This window comes from Vanellus vanellus (genome assembly GCF_965231255.1).
Source record: "Vanellus vanellus genome assembly, chromosome: 15".
Taxonomy (NCBI): Eukaryota; Metazoa; Chordata; class Aves; order Charadriiformes; family Charadriidae; genus Vanellus; species Vanellus vanellus.
In genome coordinates, this window is record NC_138920.1 from 14,080,209 (window position 1) to 14,102,206 (window position 21,998).

The 21,998-nt window shown below is 49.0% G+C and overlaps 1 protein-coding gene across 1 annotated transcript; it reads right to left on the reverse strand.

The window, feature by feature from the left end:
* Window positions 1–3,787: 3,787 nt before the first annotated feature.
* Window positions 3,788–16,336, reverse strand: STMN3 (stathmin 3; the record flags this gene model as incomplete). The annotated part of the gene is made up of 5 exons (XM_082491065.1): window positions 3,788–3,847; window positions 4,354–4,545; window positions 5,357–5,532; window positions 6,021–6,116; window positions 16,318–16,336. The coding sequence occupies 5 exons, from the start codon at window positions 16,334–16,336 to the stop codon at window positions 3,788–3,790; spliced, it is 543 nt and encodes a 180-aa protein (XP_082347191.1).
* Between the last annotated feature and the right edge of the window lie 5,662 nt (window positions 16,337–21,998).

A 21,998-nucleotide genomic window follows, 5' to 3' on the forward strand; every position in this document is an offset into this window, starting at 1 on the left:
CCGGGGAAACATTGCTCCGCTACACCGACAGCATCTGGCCCCACGGATGAGCTTGTTTCCTTGGCCCCACGTGTCGCAGCAGCAGTAACAGAGCCGGTCCCCTGACGTTACCGATGCAAAATTCTCCCTGCACATCCCCCCTCCTCCGACACGGGAGCTTACCCTGCACTGACACGTTTTCCAGCCGCATCCACTGTCCCTCACAGCACTGACCCGACGGAGGTGAGAAAAATGAGTTTCCCGGTGCTCACACCTGCATGAGCACCATGTGCCGGGCCGCTCTCCTGGGCATTTCCCATGGGATTTTTTCTTGCCAGACAAAGCTATTGCAAGAATAAGTCCTCACCTGAGCTCCAGGCTGGCCGCCAGGGAGGGGGAGGAGAGCGGGCACAGGGCAGCACAAAGGACCGAGATGGAGGATCCAGGCAGGAACCGAATCCAGAGACTCAGTAGCTGTTTGGGGAGGACGGCTCTAACCAGCACGACCTGCCACCAACCGCTCCTTCCTCAGCACACGCCAAACCTCACGGCCCCTCCGGCTTCCCCCGGGGCTGCAGGGAACAGCCTGGACCCCCTCACACAAGGAGGTTCGGGTTAACACTAAATTAGATGTACCGGAATTGGAGCATCGCCTCTATTCCACCTCTCAGCCCTTCCTTCTCCTCCCAGCACGAGGAGCAGCCCGTTCCCGCTCTCACCGCCCTGCCCGCAGGACTCGGCTGCCTCCAGCTCCCGACTCCGTGATTTTCCAGCTGCTCTCTGGTCCGGCATCCCACCCCGCTGGCACCCTGCCTTCACCCAGCCCAGCCTCCAACTCCTTCTGAGCCCCAAGGAAGGAGTGAAAAATGGTCGTTTCTCTTGTTTTAAACTCCTGCTCATGAGTACAACATTTCTGATAATAATCATAATAATAATAATCATAATAATCATAGTACTAAAAACAGTATTTACAACAAGCTCCAGGTCAGAATTACACACCAAGCAAACACTCAGCACCACAGAGAGTAGGACAGGGTTAATATCTCGCAGATACCTTCTCAGATCCCACCAACGCGGGACACAGACATTTGACAGTTTCAACCATTTCTTACACACAAACATTTCGTTTAAATTACTTTTAAATTATTTTTTTTTTAAACTTTTTAAAATTTCTCGTCACTATATGAATGAGGTGATGCTGGCGGTGATGCCGCGCTCTACACAGATGCTTATCTAAGACAGCTGCTACTATAAACTGATCGTTAGCTACTGTTAAGAAATTCAACCCTCAGTTTCCTTCCTCTTAGCCCCAAATCTTATTTTTTTCATCACTGGGCAGCGCTGGGGCTTTCTAACGGTCCTGTCCTCTCCCCCTGCCTGGGCAGAGGGGTTTGGGAGTAAGGTAGCCCTTCCTTTTAGGAGCAGAGTGTCCCCTAACGTCAAACCACCGCCATGGAGGGATCTCTCCCGAATCCTGCTGGGACTTCTGGGGAGATTAGCAGAGAGCCCCGGGATTTGACCTCCAGCAGCTGCTGCTCTTTGGCTTTCCGTGGGGTTTCTGCGACTGCCTGATGCTCACCCCAGGCCGTAGTCAATTCTTTACCTAATTAAAGCACAGGGCAGGCAGAAAACTTCAGCTTCTGAGAAGACTCAGTGACAATTTCTTTTTCGGAGGGGAGGAAAGGCAAGGGCATCGTTATTCCTCGTGCAAACCCCTCATCTGCTCTCGCTCCTCATCGCTGCCCGGCACGACCGTGCAGAGCCCAGTCCCCGGGAGCCGCGGGCTGGGCTGTGCCCGTGCCCACGTCTGCACCCCCTGAACGCTTACATTAAATTATTCCCCGAGGATCCTGCAAAGGCCACCGCAGGAGTCCCTCACCCCACCCACAGAATGGCTCTTCGGAGGCACAGCGCGCAAAGGACACCAATTACTAACAATGGAACATCGCAGTGCCTTGGATGCCCCTTTGGTTTATTCTGGGGTCTGAGAGGGCAGCTGGGACGGAAGGGCCATCGCGAGGCGGAGGGGAGCGCTGCACTGGTGTAAATACCACCCAGGCACTCTGCGCCCTGTCCCCAAAACACCGCACCAGTCTGTTAAAAAAATAACAACCCGGTAATCTCTAAGCTCTGGACAGAGGGGAGTTCTCATTACCTTCTGCTTCAAACGAAAGCAGCTTCCACCATCTCCTCTGCAAAACCTGCCGCAGGACCGTGCTCCTGCAGGGCTGAGCCCCCAGCACCGCGTCCCACGAGGCCCCGCGTGCCCGCAGGTGGCCATTCCCTGCTCTTCAGATGCAACATTTCCACTTAGTTTTTCAAGGCAGAGGTGGATGGAGCCGGGGCAAGGCGAGCAGGTCTGTGCGGATCTCAGCGGGAGGGTGGCAGCCCCTCGCAGTGCACGGTGGCTGCTTGGACCTTGGCTACCTCCATAAGATGTGACTCTAGAAGATTAGGAAGTCCGTGGGCTTTGCCAGTCACCTATTTAGATCAGACACGACTGCCACGCTTGCATGTTCTCTGCTCATCCCTACCTCCATCAAGAGACAATTTTTTTTCTTAAAAACAGGCCTTGAAAAGCTAAAGATAAAGGAATGGGCATGGGGACATCTCTTCACCCTTACTGTGGAATTGCTCCCCCCTTAGCTCCCCCTCATCCAAAGCCCCAGGGACCGGGTACCGGGTACCAGGCGGGCAGCCGGCGTGTCCTGCCTCCCAGGGTGCTGCCTACGAGCCAGAGCTCCGGGGCTCATCTGGCGACCTCTGGTCTCGGGGTCTGCCCTGTAATGGCACCAAAGAGCCTCATCCATCTTTGGAAAGAGGGAAGGATGGTTATTCTGTTCACTAAAAGGCTATTTCACAACCGTGCAGCGTCTCTATTGGATTTGCTTTCTTACTGGAGTGAAACCTCATGCTTTGGGAGCGCTGGAGAGCCTGCAGACCAAGTGTCCTCTCCCAGGGCTCCCGTGGAGCCAGGGATGCAATCACCGGCTGCGGTTCACCCGGATTGCTCGGCCAAGGCCTCTCGGTCCCCGCTCTGCCGGGGAGAGGGCAGCTCAGTCTGTGGGCTCCTCCAGCCCGTGGCCAACCAGGGCACCAGGCGGTGCCTGCCTTGATGGGGACCTTCTGTGATGTGGCACCCAGCACCGAGCTCTCACCTACTTCCAATTGGGCTATCAAAGAATCATCCAAAGATGAGGACTCCGGGTCACTGCCTGCCTGGGCTGGCTCCAGACACAGCCACGAGACGGGGGGTCTGCACGCCACGACTCCTGAGCCATCCCATCCCTCTCTTTCCTCTCTCCTACCACTGGCAAACACGGGGCTGTTCCCTCTTCCACTTCACACACAGAAATTATCACTTACTTCCCATTATTCTGAAACTGATACTTGGCTCAGAGCAAACACCAAGAGGAGTAAAAGCCCTGGATAAGAAATCCGTATCTCTGTGACACTGCTGGTTGAATTTATTAATATCTTAATCTTTTTTTACATCAGTTTAAGAAATATTCTTTTTTTAAAAAAGGACAAAACCCTCCAAAGAAGCTGTTTGATTGACTGATCAATTCTCTATTTCATGTGAACTAGCTGCTATTCTGCTTAGAGATCCCAATGATCTGTGAATCCCCACAAGTACTGACGATTAAGGATGCAGAGATAGAGAAGCGTGTAGCTGGGGGACGAACACCGGGGGAGGGGGGGATGGAGAACCGAATGTTGCATCTAGACAAACAAAATAAAATGTGTCGGTTGGTTGATTGGTTGGTTTGTTAACAGGAATCAGGTGCTAGATGTGTAGAAAAGCCCTTTATCCAGAGATCTCCTCCCGCTGTTCCTTGTTCCTGCGAACTTCAGCCGCATGCAGTTCCTGCAAAGACGGGAGAGATGACACCAGGCTAACACTTTCTGCTCTTTTAATCTCTATCTTCCTTCTCTCCTGCATGCAGGATTTGCATCAGCAAAATAAAGAAAAAGAGACAGGTTTCCCATCCAACGTACCCCAAGGACAGTGGGTTACGCCTGCAAGGAGTGAAGCATCTCATCTGCGGGAGCCTGGAGGTGATGAGAGCCTACAGCGAATGCGTTCACAGCTCCCCTCGTCTGCAAAGCCCTCTGGCCCCTGGATGTGGGGTGGGCCCGATCCTGTGCCTTTGAACTTGCACTGATCAAGATGGGCCAGATGGTATTTTTTCTACTGACCTTGAAGCACACATCCCCCCCTCCTTGTACTGCTCCGGAACAGAGCTGCTTCCCACCAGCAACGAAACGCCCGCTCCCCTGTGCCCCTCGCTCTGGGACGACCCCGCAGGGACCAGATCCCAAACCCCGCCATGGGCATCAGCACCCAGCCCTCTCCCGGGGCATCGCACTCGCCTTCTCGCGGAGCCGCTCCCTCAAGGCGGCGAGATGTGCTTCGCGGATCTCCCTGCTCAGCTCCATCTTGTAGTTGAGCTTCTCCTCGGCCAGGCGGCTGAAGTTGTTGTTCTCCTCCAGCGCCTTGTGCAGCACCTCCCGCTCGTGTTCCCGCTTCTCCGCCAGCTGCTTCAGCACCTGCGCCTCCTGGGTCTGCCGAGGCAAGGCGTCAGGAGAGGTGTAAGGCAACCAAAGAGGCTCTTGTAGCCTTAAGCACTCCAGAGAGGCTTCCTGACCTCTGCTCAAAAGCCTCTGCTCAAAAGTCCTCTGCCACCCCCCTCCATCCCATAACGCTCTTGCTTGGAAGATGCGTTGACACCTTTTTCCTGCTATGAGGCAATGTCTGCTAGGTCCAGTGCTCCGGGCGGGCGGGCAATGCAATGCTGCCCCCACCGGCTCAGCAAAACCGAGGTGACATGGATCAGAGTCCCCTCGCCGAGTGTCACCTCACTCTTTGAATTATTTCAGCTCGCTTTCCTCTTACCCACCAACATTCATAACATTTAGACTTCAGTTTAATTTTCCGGTTTTCTCCTTTTCAATAGTTTTCACCAGAAGACATTTTATACAGCACTCTCAATTAAATGTGGCATGGTCAGCTGTTAGGAACCCAAGGCTGCATTTAGGTTTGAAGTTTGTCGGGTGTGTGACCAACTGCGACGTCTCCTGCAGAATCAGCTGGCAAGAACTGCCCCCCCCTCCCCCACCAGGTCACAGGCAGAGGACCGAGAGGACCCCATACTGCGTGGTTTTAAGAACAGGATGATGAAGATGACGATCAAGTCCAATTCCCTGCCTAAACCAGGCTGCAAAACCTCACTCCATGACTCCCATGTCTCACCTGACAATTTATAGTGGAATATGATAAGCCATTTTAGATTGCTCTTGCTAAGCCAGTTTTAGGGTTTGGTGCAGTTAGTACCTGTCACAGCAAAGTCACTGCTTCTACAGGACATCTCATTACCTTCCTTCTCTCTTCTGCAGCCTCCAGCCTCCTCTGCAGCTCCTCCAGGGAGAGGTCCTTCTTCTTGGGGGGGGAGGAAAGGATCGGGCTCTCAGGAGATAAATCTGAAGGGGACTTCAGGATCACCTCAAAGCTCTGACCTGATGCCCTCTTATCCAGCTGCTTCACCTCCATATCTTTGGGGAGAAAAAAAACAGGGGCTCTGTGGACCTGTGGCGTTCAGGATAGCGTTCACCTAAGGGCACTGAGCTCTTCACACAGGAATTAGGGTGTTCCCATGTCCTGACCTGGGTCATTTTGTTCTATTCCCACATCCTGACCTGGGTCATTTTGTTCTGTCTCCAAAGTTTCCCAATTAGTGATCAGCTTCACCCCCCTCCAAGTGAATGCAACTAATTTAAATCCACAGCCTAATTGCAGAAAGGCCATATCGCTGTTAACATCTTGTATGTCACCCCAGTACGAAGCAGACAGCCTCTGCAAGCAGTTTCTTTCTGGGAAAATGTGGGTGACGTTAATAAAATAAACCGTTAAAGGAGACTAAACAGAAAGACCCCAGGCTGAGATATGGATGGCTGCTCCGGGATGGGACAGCCCAGCATGCTGATGAGCTCCCACGTTGCCTGCAGGAGCATCACGAGATCATCAGGAGCAGCTTACGTACCTCCATACTGGTAGATGGTATTAGGATGGGGCTGGGTGTGGAAACAGGAGCAGATGAGGGAGAGCAGAGACAGCTCCTTCATTTTCTCCTTGTAGGCTGAAAAATATGAAATAGCAATGAGAAGAGAGTCTAATGGCAATGGCAGATCTTTTTCATGGAGAAAGGAAGCAAGTAGACACAAAGAAACCCATTTGCAGCTACCGGACTCTATGGAGGCTTTTCCAGGCTGCCATAGGTTGCCAAAAGGTCCCCAAGGAGCACCTGTTCAAGAGCACACTAAATGATCTTCTCATGTAGCAAATATCAGGGGAAGGCACGGTAGGAAATTGCCACATCTAGAGGTATAAGTTTCTGTGAAGGATTTTCCCTCCAAAGGAGCTGTAAAGCTGCAGCCCATGTAGTTAATCATAGAACCATAGAATGGTTTAGGTTGGAAAGGACCTTGAAGATCATCAAGTTCCAACCCCCCTGCCACAGGCGGGGACACCTCCCACTGGACCAGGTTGCCCAAGGCCACATCCAGCCTGGCCTTGAACACCTCCAGGGATGGGGCCTCAACAACCTCTCTGGGCAACCTGTGCCAGTGCCTTCCCACCCTCAAAGTGAAAAACTTCTTCCTAATGTTTAATCTGAACCTGTCCTCTTCCAGCTTAAAGCCATTCCTCCTCGTTCTATCGCTACATGCCCGAGTAAAAAGTCCTTCCCCAGCTACTTCCCCCAGCTTCCCCAGCTTAATGATGCCGGGACAGCTGCCCAGACCCTTTCTCCATTCCACTTCCAGGCTCAGAGGTAAAATGATCCCCATCAACACCTGGAAACAGCAGTTCCTGATATTTCACAATTCAGCATTTCTGACATCAGGGTGAAGAGGCAAGATGCAGTTAGCTATGTGGAGAACAAACGGGCATTTGAGTGAAGAAATGGCTCAGGGGTGCTGCTAACAGGGAGAAGTGCTGTAACTCAGCTTCCCGAGGTACCTCCTTCCCTGCAGAAGCAGACAAGGGAGGGGGTACGTGGATTCTGTCACCACTTTTGTCCACGTTGGCAGAGGTTGATACTGGTCTGCAATCACAGTAACTGTTGTTCCCTGCAAAGGACAGGGAAATACACAATCCCTTTGAGCTCTGCTGCTGCGAACCCTCCAGTTTGCTCAACATTCCTGTGACTGGAGGACACATTGCAGCATCCCCAGTGATCACAAGCGCACAAGGTGCTGCCTGAATGGCAGCAGCACCCACAGCTTGCAGTGGGTCTGTTTCCGGGGCAATCTTCACCTGTATTTTTGGAGTTTAGCACATTTAAGAAAGCGAACACTTGACAAAGAACCTCAGAATAGAAGGCCCTGAAAACAGAGAGGTGCTCTGCCAGGCTATCAAGTTCTTTATCACATCAGTGTAACCCACACAGCATCGCTGCTATGTCACAGGTCAGCAGCTGATGGCTCAGTGGTGGGTGCTGCTGTCTCACAGATGCCTTGAGGCTCTGCACTGGACTGGCGGGCTCAGGGGACACCCTGGCACATGGGGACAGAGCCCTCATGGCTGCGTGTCCTACCAAACCTGCCCTGAGCCTCTTTGCGCCATCCTTCCTCCTGCCTCCACCACAAGGCACAGGCATTCTGATGTCCTGCCTTGGCTCTGCCTCCTGATGGCCCACGTGTCCTTGTGTTGGTTTGTCCCTTCCTTACTGAGCTCCTGTTTCAGCCTCCACCCAGAGGTGGACCTGCAAGCTGGCTGCCAATGCCCTTTATAGCAAGAGTCTCCACTGGGCCAGGAAAGGGAAATCCCCAAAACTTTGTGATATGAAAAGGTATTAGAGTCAGAACAATTTTTGAGGGGGAAAAATAAAAAAGAAAAAATAAGTCATGCTGTGTACCATATGCCCTCAGGAACACCTTTCAGATCTTCTCTCCTGCCTTCCCACAGCTACTCAGGTGGGAAAACAGTGGTTTCATATGTCTACTTCTTACTTGCACTTATTTTTCCTCCTGGGTACAGAACTTCATCCTAATTAACGCCCTCCTTTTGCTAACTGACAGTCCCTGAAGCTCAGATCTTTATTGAATATTTTCCACTTTGCTCCACATTCTGATTTCCATACCCTGTGCAGTCCTGCTGTTAAATGTAAACCAAATAGGAACAGTTTACATCAGCAGTGCTTGCCACAGAGCAGGACATCTTTGATTTTGTTCTTAATAAAAAAAAAAAAGTCTTTGGAAAGCCTCTGAGAGTGCTGTGTTGTGGTAGAAGTCGTGGCATAGAGCAGCAGTAAGTGAATGTATCTCATAGTGTTCTGCCAGGAGCCCAGAGGAGGGTCCTCTGGACTAAATGAGAGACATCATCATTTAATAGAAACAAACCATGCACCGAGGTTGTTGCTCTACCATAATGTCCGGTCCTGGGTGAAACCAAGACATTAAGCAGATGTGCCACATCCCCAGCCCACTAGTTTAATTGTCTTCTAGCACTTGTTACAGAGCACAGCACTTTGTATTTCACTATTTGAACTTCAGTACGTCTCCCCAGTGCTGGCTTCACGGTCCTCTGTGCCAATGAATGTGTGCCGCAGTCCCTGCCTTTCAGGAGGTCTCTTGGAGTGATTTCGCAGCTGCCTCCATTCCATCGGGATCTTCCCTGTCCCGCTTTCCCTTCTGCAGAGCAAACTGACCATCCCTCTCTGTCAATTAAAATGAAAAGGAGCGAGAGGACAAAAGGACACCGCTTCATTGAGCTGCGGCAGGGCTTTAATGAGCTATGGAAGTGCTGTGCGTCCTTCTCCCGGCGCTGAAGCCTGCAGCTGCACCCCGGCGCCAGCCATCAGATGCAATTAGCAGCATGCGGGCACACGGGTCGGGGAAGCGGGGCCGAGAGCTGCCGGGGCCCCGGAGACCGGGGGTGGGGGAAGATCCCGAAGAGCCCCGACCATCCGGCCAGCCCTCGCTGCCGGGCAAACCCGCTCCAGCCTCCCCGCTGCTGGGAGGGCTGGGGGGGCGGTGGGGACTGGGGGTCAGGGAGGAAGGAGCAGGAACAGCGGCAGCGGACCGAGACATCCCCGGCCGGTACCGGGGAGGGTCCGCTCGGCTTCGGCTCCCCCCGGCCCCGGAGCTGTCCGTTCAGCACCACCGCCCCCGGGACCACCCGCCGGCCTGGGAGCTGTCCGTTCAGAACCACCGCCGGGGAGCCCCCAAGCAGCCCCAAGGCCGGGGGCTTCGGCGTGAAGAGAGGGAAGGACCGACCCCTGAAGGAATCCCTCCTGATCCACGCCCCCAGGAAGAAATGGACCCCTGAACACCCCACCTCCCTCACTCCCTGCCTCTGCTCCAAAGCCAGCGGTTACACCTGTGGGACACAGAAGCATTCACAGTGATGCTGCCATCCTCATGCACTTTTGATCTGACACATTCATTGATGAACAAGAGGCGGTATGTCTGTCCAAAACACTGTTAATAGGCTAAAATCATCGAATCATAGAATGGTTAGAGTTGGAAGGGACCTTAATGATCACCTAGTTCCAACCCCCCTGCCATGGGCAGGGACACCATCCACCAGACAAGGTTGCTCAAAGCCCCATCCAACCTGGTATTGAACACTTCCTGGGATGGGGCATCCACAACTTCCCTGGGCAACCTGTGCCAGTGTCTCACCACACTCACAGCCAAGAATTTCTTCCTAATATCTAATCTAAATCTACCAGAAAAGGCATCCTGTGAGGAGTGGTAGATCCTCTGATTCAGTAAATAAAAGTAAGAAACTTATCCTCTGGGTCACTATTTAGGAGACTCTGACAATGAAGATCAAACCCAAGATCTCCTGAAGCAAGACTACGTCTCAGTCACAGCTGCATCAGAAAGGGCACGCTTAAAACTCTCAGGGGTAAAAGATCAGCATTGCAAACCTCAGCACTAAAATTTACTTCAGAAGTATCTGCACTCACATTTGCCAATAGAGATAAGGTTTTGAGGACATATTTATGCCAGTGGACAAAATCCTTAAACCAAGATAAGATAGCTGGCTGGCCAGAGTATGACATGACTAACAAGGCCCTTCCAGGAAAGACTGTATGTCTTCCAGTGCACAAATGTACATTTTTTAAGAACAATTAGACAGGAAATGCTGAACTTTTCATTTAAGCATCTAATTGCATTTTTTACTTCTGCTAAGTTAGTAAAAATAAATTCAGCTTACACTGAGCAAATACTGCATATGTGTATAAATGAGCAAGGCTTGCTGACCCAGTTCCTCAGGGACTTTATGTCAAAGCATCGCTTTGGTCTCAGAAGTGCAACAAAAGCTTTGTCTCACTGACGGGTAGAGGATTAGGACAGGCTGCTCACTCAGATCTGAATTACTGATATTTTAGGTTTCTTTTTAGGCAAACACTGCAATAGAAGGACCAGTAGCAAGTTTATTCACTCTGGTATGGTCGTAACACTCCACTGCTTTCATATTAGAATTGAGGCAAAACATTGCAAATAACTGAGTTGTTTAAATTAAGAAGTGAATAAACTGTAGAAATTATAGAAAATATATCAGAGTGCCATCCTGTAAAATAGGCTAAACTTGCATCTTGTTAGCTTCATAGGACCCTGGGTAGTGATTTACCTACAATTCTATCTAAAAAGGTGCAGTTTGTTCCTCATTATTTCTGAATATTTATGCCCTGTAATCAGCACAGTCTGATCCTGCTCTGCGTATATTCCACTGCACACTCCATGCAACAATTAATCTTTATTAAAATGTTTCACCTAACTTTTCTCTGCACTGTATATACTTCATAGGCAAAATTACTTTCTCCCTGTTGCAAGGATGAGGAGGCAGATGTGGTTTGGGCCAGACTGGCCACTGAGACGAACGACAGATGCTCTCTCCAACGAGAACGACACCTCTCTCTCCAAGCTCACCCGGGCCTTCACCAAGCCACCGAGAGGGTCAGGGTGCTCTCAGCTGGTTTCTCTCTAGCGAATCTTCCTGTGCTCCCTCTAGTGCCGTACAGCACAAACTGCATTTCCATATCCCTGCTGCTTTGAATGAGCACTATATACGGCATTTATCCGTGTCAAGTGTTTATCTCCCAAGTCAACCCCCGGAGACACTATCCAGCTGCTCCCCAGCAGCTGCGGTGCAGGAGATGAAGGAACAACTGGGGATGGGTGCGGTGCGCAAGCAACGGGAACCATCTTCCCACCGGCGATGTGCCTGGACAGTGGGGCTCACCACCTATTATTCATTAAAAAGTTCTGTTCTCTGCTTCTTAACCAGATAAAATTAAACTGTAGACTGAGCAGCCTGTCTTTTTGCTCAGAATTTAATGACATCCAGTGAAACAGAGTGAGGCCATTTAGGCACAACATTGATACAGACTCATTCATAACGAACCAGAGGCACAGCAAGACTAATTTATGTGAATTCAGGCAAATTAAATGGATGAGACTGGATGTGCTATGTCTGATAGCAAGGTCAAAGGAAGGTTATTACAAGAAAATAATTTGGTTTGCAAAGATAACTTTGGAGAAGTAAAAATTGCTTCCATAAAGACTATTACATCATGAGAAAATGAGAACAGTCCAGTTATCGATGTGGCCATAGCACAAACAGAAGGTAGAGAAGCTAGAGAGACAGGGAACCAAGTCCTTCAGCACAAAGACTGCAATGCCACATACACAACAAAGGCAACCATAGTCCTCGATAAGCCTTGAGAGTGCAACAGACTCTAGATATTCTCACCTGCTATGAATCCGAGCATAAAAATAACAGCCAGACCTTCACTTCATTCTAACTCAGTTCCATCTTATTGCTCCCCAAGTTCCAAAAACAGGTCAGCAGGAGAGCTCACACAACCAGAAAATACCAGCTTTTTTTTTTTTTTCCTCACATCAGCGGTTGTACCCCACACTGGCACCATACACCATCTCAGCTGCTCACTGTGAGATTTGAGGCCCAGAAGTTACTGTGGGCTCATGTGGAATCATCCATGAGAACAGGCAGATGCGAGAGTTGCTCTGCCTGCTGTCGGACATCTGCTTAACTATCACCCAGGAACGGCTTCCAGTCACCCATCTCCTTCCCCCGTAGGTTTCATTTGCAGCTCATGAATGCCACATCAACCCGTGTTATGCACAGCCAATGGATTAGCAAATCACTCAAGCTGTAGCGCTGGAACATGTGGGCTGCCCTCAGGAAAATAACCAGGGAAATCTCCTCTTCTATGGGTTCAGCAAGAGAGAAGGGCACAAGCTGTGCAGCACAGACCCGGTGGCCTGGGTTGGGTGGGTGATTGATTGTCAGGAAGGAGAGAAGCATGGCCTGGGTTGCTTGATAAAGCAGAGGAAGGAGCCAAATGGAGGCAGCTGTCCCAGAGTGTTTGTGGATTGGGGGCAAACATAGGTTCAGACGGTCAGGTTTGGATGAGACAAAGAGCTACAAAGGAGCTGGGGACTGGATAAGGCAGCAGCTCATGAGACAGTCAAGGCAGGAGTCCAATGCCATGGTGTGTCAGGTACAGACATGCTGTGTGACCACAGACAGTCATTTGGTCTCATTGGATCTCGGTTTCCTTTGCAGTAACTGAGGATTATTATGCTCGCCCATTATACAGTGGCATTATTTGTATATAAGAGAATATAAGATTCTCTAGTACAGCACTAAACAGGTAGAGGTACCTTGAAAGAATAAAAGGATTGTTTGGAAATATGCTGAGCAGCTCTTCACTAGTTGGGGTGTGCCAAAGTGCACATGCACACTGTCTTTCATTGCCCTCTAGCTCTTTTGTATTTCTAAATCACAGGAAAAAATTTGACCATGGGTTTAACTCTCCCCTGGATAGGAGATTTTTTTTTTTTTAAAACATAAGCTTATACCTGGGTGAATAAAGCCCATGTCAGTAGGACAACTGGGAGGGATTAGCCAGGCATGTTGTTTCCAGTTCATTTAGGGGTATAGAAGTTTTAGTGAGCTTCAGTTCCCTCCAAGAATTATCACCAAGAATCATCAGCACCGCTCACCCTAGGAAAGCTTGAAGTTGCAATCCATCCTGCTGCCCGCACTGCTCTCACAAAGGCCTTATCTGCAGCCTTCCAGTTGCTACATCAGACCACTAAATCTCAGCTTTTCCTTTGCAGAAGGAGAATGTGTTTATCTGATAAAACAATGCGTTCACCAGATCTGAACCAACATTGACAGGCTCCAAGAAAGGGCTCTTTTGAGGTATCTAAGGGGTCCTCACAGAGTCTACATGGTGCTATTAAAGAAGATATGATTTATATTTTAGAAAGAACAAATATTTTCCAAGGATGTAGATCACTTGTGTGGATACAGTGGTAAAAAAAAAAAATATAAAAAATGCCTACAATAGATTCTTTTGGCCATAAAACTGAAGTCCGAATAGAAGTACCATAAATTTCTAAGGGCATATAGACTTCATCAACATCTGAAGAAAAAGAAAATAGTGATTTCTTGAGAAGACAGAGAGATGGAGAGCTTGATAGAAAAGACTCTGATTCTCCAGCATGGGCAGTAGAAGTGCCGGGACAGGGCAATATCATATGGTGTCCACCAAGACCATCCAGAAAAGGGATTAAGGGGATAACCCAGACCTACATAAAGCCACACAACTCTCACATTTCAGTGCAGGAGGGGAAAACCTCGGGATCCGTCAAGGCACATTTACCATGCCCAGCTGTGAGGCCAGGAATGACAAACCGGTGTTTCCTCTTGGCTCCACCTTCTCGGAGACGCTAACGTCTGAGAAAAGCCCATGAGGCTGTCACCTTACTGCATCATTTTATAATCTTGTGTCTCTTATTCAACCCACACGCCTCCAAATGGTGGGGGCGGTCATATAGCCCTGCAGAATCCAGCCAGACACCCCTTCCGTGGTGTACAAAAGCACAAGGCTTGGTGCAGATGCTGCGGGGAGGAGGTGTGAGGGCTCTGTCCCCGCAAGGTCTGCCCGGCGGCAGGGCCAGCACCGCAGCTGAGCCTGCACTGAGCATGTGCCGCCACGTCCTCTGCTCCAGCACCAAAAACCAACCACCACGGCCAGGAGAAAATGCCTGAGGTGGCAGGGAGAAGAGAGAGAGGACTGCTGGGCTGGGGGAAGCAAACCCCGTTTCTTTTCATCCCAGGGATTTGTTTGTTTAAACAAACCCAAGAAAATCTTCCCAAGGGGGATAAGCCCCCGGGCATCAGCTGCAGACAGTCACAGCTGCTCTCCCTTCAGCACGGGGCTGCTTTTGCTGCGGATAAAGGAGAAAATAATGAAGAAAGCAAACAAGACTCTCTCCTTAATTTAAGAATTTTCTTGCCTTTTTCTCCTGCCGTTCCAGGCTATTCCCCATTCCTGCTGTAAGTGCTATAGGCATCGGGGAGCTGCTCCCCGCACCCGCAGCTGGGCGAGGCTCAGCCCCGCTCCCTTCGTCGGCAAACATTTCCCTATTCTCTTTCCTCCCGCCACAGCACTGGTTTCCCACGACTTTCTACTCCTTGAAATTGTTTCTCTCCTTGATCTGAGCCACAAGGAAGCACAGTTTCTCGGAAGCACACGCTTCTTCATGATCTTAAGTCTCCTTTGGCAGTAAAACCGCACCTTCGGGAAGACAAAATATGCCATCGGCATGTGGGCGGGTTGGGAGGGCGAGAATGCACCAAATGGAAAATGCACGTTATGCCGACGCATGTTTCATCCGCCACCTCGTCCATCTCAAGTTCGATGCAACCTTGGTTTAGATGGCTGGTAAAGCCCGAGCCGTCCCTCCCACCCCCACTCTGCAAACGAGGTCCAATCCTGTTCCGTAGGAGCGGAAGGCAGATGGGTGGGACCTCCCGAGCGTGCACTGCCGCACACGTTCATTGAGACAGGAATACTCGCAGAAAAATATACAATAGCTGGAGATTTTCTATCAGGGTCACATTTTTACAACGCTGCTTTACCGTATTTAGTTGCATCCAAAGCCCAGTTGGGCTCAGCTGCACTCTTATGCACCCCCCCACCCCACCCCCCACCTCTCTGTCCTCTCCCCTGCATCTACTGCTCTTTTAAAAGGAGAAAGGAATAGAAAACGCCCAGCAGGAGACAGGGGAAAGGCCAGTGAAAGACACAAGAAGCCTTGCTTGGTCTGCTTCTGGCTGGTTCCCTGCCTGGGGCGGAGGCGGGGGGGGGGAGGGGGGGGCACAAAGCACTGCTCGCTTTTCCTTTTTGTCTGCTGTTCCTGTTCAGCCCTACATCCTCCAGGATTTACCTTCCCCCACCCCAGCCCTTCTTTATGCACTGCAGAATTCAGAGACATTTCAAGAGAAAACTTGTTTGGGTTTTTTTTCCTTTTTTTTTTTTTTTTTTTTCAAAGAAAAAGACCCTCTAAACCCACCCACTGTTCATTGTACCACTTCAGGCTTTTCTTCTCCTTCACCCACGTTCCCAGTTTCAGCCATTTGAATCCCTTCTCCCCAGTTAAAAGGGGCGAGACGCATCTTTAGGAAACAGCTGGACCGAAGCAGCCCAGCATCCCGAGGGCAGGCTGCCATCCTGCAGCCAAACCCGACGCCGGCGGCAGGTTCCTGGGCAGCCGCGCTGCCATTCCCGTTATTGCTGCAGGAGGGAGGAAGGGCTTTCCCTTGCAGCATCTGATTTCACCCAACGCCATCAGAGGACCGCTCCCCTGTAGCATCTTCTAACGAAGAAACGCGAGCTGCGGAAGAAATCTAGGCATGGGAAGCCCGGAGAACAGAGAGAAACCCATCCAGGTTATTCTGGTTGGGTTTGGGGGATTTTCTAGGGCATTACTGTCAGTCTCTTGCCTGCGTCTTTCTTTCCGTTACCCATTTAGGCAATACACGATTTTCACAAAACAAAATGTTATTGCTGATTTCTCTGCATCCAGCTACACAGGGTGCAAATTTTTCTTGGGGGGGGCGGGAGGGGGGGGAAGCTGTGTCACGTTGCAAAAATAATAATTAATTGGCATGCAGCAGCATCTTCTTATGGCACAACGTAATGCCAGCAATATTGTAATTTTGCAAGTTTATCACAGGTGTATTCATATTAAAATAAAAAGCCCACCTGCTATCTTGCCTCAGAGGGGTGTGTGTGTGTATGGGGGAGGAAGGGGAACAATGCTGCCATACCAGCTGCCTCCTCAGCAGAGAACTCCCCCGAAACCCACAGAAAAAAAAAAAAGAAAAAAAAAAAACAACCTCAGAATAACGATTAAAAAAAAAATAATAATAAAAACTGATGGCTCTATAAGCGGGTTGACGCCAAGCCCTCCCCCCCCCCCCCTTCCCAAAGAAGATGTCTGTCCTACCTGAGACGGTGCTGGCCATGCTGCTGCGGCGGGAGCGGAGCGGAGCGGGTGCTGCAGGAGCAGGAGCGGGTGCTGCGGCGGTGCTGCAATGCTGCGGGGAGGGAGGACTGACTCAGCTGGAGGGGGCTGCAGCCATCCGCGGCGGGGAGAGGCTGGAGAGCCCAGAGAAAAGGAAGGGGTGGAAAGAAAAAGAAGGGTCACTAGTTCAGAATATTAATTAGCGTATCAGGCCTCCTTTCCTGGGTGGCTTTGACGGCAGATCCCTCCCAGGCAAGTCTGCCTGCCAGAAACACAGACCCACCGCGGGGGTGGGGGGGTGGGGGGGGTGGGGGGGAGGGCGAGGAGACACACCCAGCCGGGCTCCGGCAAAAAAAGATGATTTTTCCTCCTCTTCCTCCCTTTCTTGTCTGCTCTAGACGGGCTAAACGGCTTTTTCCCTTGCTGAAAGCAGAAATAAGCAAATTCATTGATTTTTATGTGTTTGTTTTTTGTTGTTTTTTTTTTGTTTGGTTTGGTTTGGTTTGTTTTTTTTTTTAATACCATCGGTTGGAAGGCTGTGCCCACCCACAGGGCCAGGTCTGGGGTCTGGCTGAGCCAGGCTGGGGTGTAAAACCCAAACCCCAAACCTTACAGCAGCTTTAGGTGAACAGGGAAGGGCGGAGGGAACCCAGACAGGCTCAGCATTTTTAGGTGTGTTTTTTCTGCATCAGCACTGGAGCAAAAAAGGGGCTGCAGTTTTGGTGGTGGGGGGAAACTGCTGTGAAAGTAGAGGAGGAAGAGCCAAATGGAGCCTTCTGAATTCAATGGGACTTCTCTGGGTTTCTCCCCACTCCTCCCCAGGCATCAGGACCTCTTTTCTTTTCCTTTTCTGTTTATCATTTCTATCATTTCCATTTGTGGCTGTTGCTAGGGGCCGATGCATCTGTGCTTGTAGACTATCACACACCCGTTAGGGACCAAGGAGCCGTCCCCAGTCCCTATCGCCAGCGGCGCCCGTCCCACCATGGCCGCACAAACCCCACCTCGGTGCCTGCGGTTGCGATCGCATGTGGTTCCATGCGATCCTCCCGGCCTCCGGCCCCCTCGTGCCAGACGTTCTCCCGCCAGCTGCACATCCCCTCCGGCTGAAAACACCCCAAATCTCCCAGCACGCTGCAATGCAGACACTCCCAGACAATTCCAGCAGCTGCAGGGAACTACAGGGTGTTCCAGTAGGTGCCGGCGCTCTGGCTTGGCCGGGGGCAGAAGCCACGGGCAGTGCTTAGTAAATTCAGTTAAAAAGACAGAGATTTCCCTTTTTTCCTATTCCCTCCCCCAGTCTTCAAGTGTCCTATTCCTTCAACACTATACGCAAAAAGAAAAAAAAAATTATCGAAAATAAGTCTAATTCAGAATAATATTAACACTAGCCACAAATTTTCAATGTGTGTTTGGAACAGGAGCTTTTTTTATTACCATTAACCGCTCCCCGTTCTATCCAAGGCTTGTTTTGTAGTGGCAACTCCCTCTTCTTTCTCCTTGGGTGGAATCTCTAAGACTTTATAGATTATCTTGAAGGCAGCGGGCAGATTTGTGTATGTTTCAAAAGCACACTCCCCATTAACAGATGAAGGCCGCTATCCCAGGCACGTGAATGCTGGAATAATTTCCCCTCTCTATTCAGGATGAGCTCTGGCTTTGACTATCTACCGGACCTGAGAGGGTCCATCTACCTCTTGCAAAACTCTGGAGCTTCTGGGTGTAAATCCGGTATGCATTCTTTTTTTTTTTTTTTTTTTTTTAAGAAAAAGGTACAGAATGCTTTCAAGGTGTCAGCGTGTGTCCCAGTGGAATACATGGTATGAGAAATGGGGAGCAAACTGGATTTATGTGGCTATGCCACACATCATACACTGTAGCTTCAATATTGGTCACACTTTCTAGATAACCTGTCGTATAGATAATACAACTAATTCGGGATCCATCTGTAACACTGGGAGATATTTCTTCCTTATTTTACAGGTAACTATCTTCTCAACTTCTCCCTGATTTTCACTAGGGAGCATCTGAAGGCCCTGGGTATTTTTTTCAAGGTGGGGATTAGGGAAAATTGGTGAGCGTTTGGTTAAAATGCCCCGTGCCTTCATCCTACATGACCGGGCAGGCTATCAGGAAACAATAGATTTTCATGGAGAATCAGCAAAGTTGGTTTTGTAGCATGCACTTCTTTCACTATCATCTCATTACAAATATTTTCAACATTTTTAACAATTAAATATTTCTAGATGTTTTTCAATGTAGGAACGGCTTCTTCCAATAACTCGTACTTCCAACAATGCTGAAAACAAAAGAAAAATTGCAAAACTGACAGAAAAGATTCTCTCTTCAGCTCATCCCAACACAGGGACCCATAACAATCCTCGTGTTTTGTTCCAGGGAACATTCACCTCTGGCATTTCGCGGAGGAAGATTTGCAAGTTGCGGTCATTACCAAAAGGGTCACAAGCCCAGCACATTTTATTGTTGTTATTTGTGGCTGCAAACCTGGCAGAAGCACGGCTTGCGACAAGAAATATTTGGGGAACAATTTTATCTCGTGACTAATGAAATAACATTGAAGGATGAAAATCATCCGGTCTAAAAGGAAGAGCACGGACTGCGCTACGGGAGGCTGTAACTCCCAGTACCCGGGAAATAGCATCGGCGTGAGACCTCCCAGTGCCATTTGCAGTCTCAAGCTGGGAGAAGCTGCCTTAGTTGGCAATACATAAATAAATAAATAATAATAAAATAATAATAATTCCACATAGGGCAGCAGTCAACCCCCTGAAAATGTAAAATAATACAAAAGAAAGGAGAAAAAGAATCAAGGGAGAGAAACCAGTGACGGCATCATCAGCAGTAACTCAAGAAAACGTTTCCCTGAAGGCACGAGAAACAAGAGGGTTATTCTGATGTTTCCTCTTCATCACGTGCGCTTGGGAAATGAGGCCCCGTTGTACAAAGGATCTGGAAGAAGAGGAAGAGTCGCAGAAAGGTGTGAATTCAGCTCACCCTGGGGTCTGCTCAGCGACAGCGGGTATTGCGTTGCACGCACAGTTAGCCGCGCCAAGCTAGGCGGCTGAGCAACTACACATGGGAGAGAGGAGCAAATTTTGAACCCGTGAGGCTGTGAACTCTGCTCTAATGATTTCCTTCTGGCCTCCACCACATCACTAATCTCACCTGCTTCGGTTTCTTCATCTGTAAAATGGGTGTTTACTCACCTTCCTAGTAACAGAATGATTGCGATTAAAATTGGAGTGTCAAAGAAGAAAGCAGTTTTATTTCCCAACAGTAAAGAGAGAGAAAAGCTCTGGATTATCTGGATTCAAAGGATTCAAATAATTTTGTGGTCAAACAAAAGTTTTAGACTGTTGCTATGGCAACCACCACATCTCCCCAGAAAGACAATGAACGGCAATTTAATTCTCTCCCATCTGAAAGGGGAAAAATAACCTTCATGTGAAGCACGGGAGTTTCGTGGGTGTTCGTTGCGGCTCTTCAAACTCTTTTGTCCCATTCCTCAAGATTTTTACTTTTCTGGGAATAGAACCCTGTCTAGGTGGTCTCTGAACAAAAATGACGATTATCCACTTTGTATTTCTGCACCAGACATGCGTTCTGCTTGACGGGTTCTCTGCAGTTCGGTTCAGCCACTCACACCCACTCCCTCACAGAATTTAAGGATCATCTTTTTCAAGGTTTTTCTTTTGTACATTTTTTTTTTCCCTCAAAGGCACTACTTCACACGAAAAATGGTTCGTTCAAGATCTTTACCGTCCACTAATGAGCAAGCAGTGGAGACACCCCGGTTCCTGCTGTCTGGGTAGGATGTAGAGGCCGTTATGGGTGTAGGGACTGGCCTTCCATATAATCTTCTGTGCTGCTCTGACAAATTTTTTAAACCTCTCCTCTTCTCCCTCTCCCAACTCTTGTCTTATAAGAACTCAGGGTTCATTCTAGGGAGCCAAACACCAGAATGACAATCCAGCTGTAAGACCAACACCTTTATTTATCACATCTGTATCCCAACATAAACAGACGTTCTAGCTTCAGCGAACCTTCACAATTCTTTTGCCACCTTAATAAGAACTAAATTTTTCTCTTCAAACTTACAAAATTTTGTTTCCTCTGTTCCCAGTTTTTAGAAGAAACTGGCATAGCAATGCTGAAGACAGACTTGCCAAACACTGGCACTGCAGCCTTGGTCACATAAGGTAAATGGTGCAGAGCAACAACCCTCCAGAAGAATAAAGAGCGCTCAGCCAGTGCTGACTCATGTTTGCTGCTGGACACCGGCACATCTGCTGACTCATACTCCTTTTTGGGTTTGTTAACCTTCCGGCTCCTCTCTCTCAGAAGGTAACACTGCTTCAATCAACATCACTTCAGTAACAGTTAAAATAATCTGATTTGATACACTATTGATATTATTCTTCAATGTAGGAAAGATATATTTACAGGAAATAATAATGGCACAGTATTCCATATACTTAGGAGGAGTTTTAAACCTTTATTCTCCATTATAAATACCTTATCCCACACTCTCATTTTACAATCTTTACAAAGTCATTTCTTTTGCAGCTTAATCTTGCGCAGCTGGTATCAAGTTAAAGAGTTCACAGTCAGGAACATGAGCAAAATCAGTTGTTACATTTTGTGTGAAGCGCCATGAAGATCTGAAGGAGTAACTCACTGCTCTCTAGCCCATCGGCTACAATTAAAGACAGTTTACAATCCAGGCAAGGCCAGCTCAAGGAGTTTAAAGGCTGGCAACCAAAACAGCAACGCCTGTAAGTTCCCCTAACCAATGCCTGGAAGACGCAGAATGTACCAGAAGTTTGAGAACAGATTACATAATATACACAAGTTTAAGGTCTGTTCCTTTTAAGTTATTTTTCTTTATATATCAGAACACTTCTACATACAAACAAGCTATGCAGCTTGCTAGGAATAAGTTACAATAAACCAGGTCACGTCCTGTTCTGCATCTAGCCAGTAACCACCCAACAGCATGAGATGCAGCAATAAAGTACAGAGACACATGTAAAATATTTTCTTCCTACCTTCTTCCTCATATAACTGCATAATAATATGGTTTTGTAAATTTTGGGGATCCAGGTAAACCATGCCTAACCGTGTATTAACACACTCGAGTCTTACAACCAAGTAAAGCATCAACCCAGAGCAGTTCAGAATTCACTACAATCACACACATGTGGAACCAACCCTCAGCCTGAGCAACTGAAATGCCGACGCAGCCATTCCTGGCCATATGCGTGGAATACAGACAGGGAACTGAAGGCTGAAAGAATCATGCTGAAGCAAAGCAGGGAACAAAGGAGCTGCACATTCACCCCTAACAAAAGATACCCGTCAGAATTCATCAGTGTTCTCAATGCAGAAGCTACAACGCTCGACAGAATGACACAGAAACCCTTATATCTTAAATGCTGAGCGTTTCAACAAAGAATCCTGTAATATTCTGCTTTCTTCTATATGCAGTACCACTGAATGGTGACAGACAGGCAGCACAAAGCAGAACAACGAGCCGGAGAGAAAATCTGGTCGAGGGCATCGCTTATCACATGGCTCCCCTGGGTCGCTAATGGAAGAAAAGGGGAGAAACGCCAGTCCCCGAGCAGCCGCCACCCCAGAGT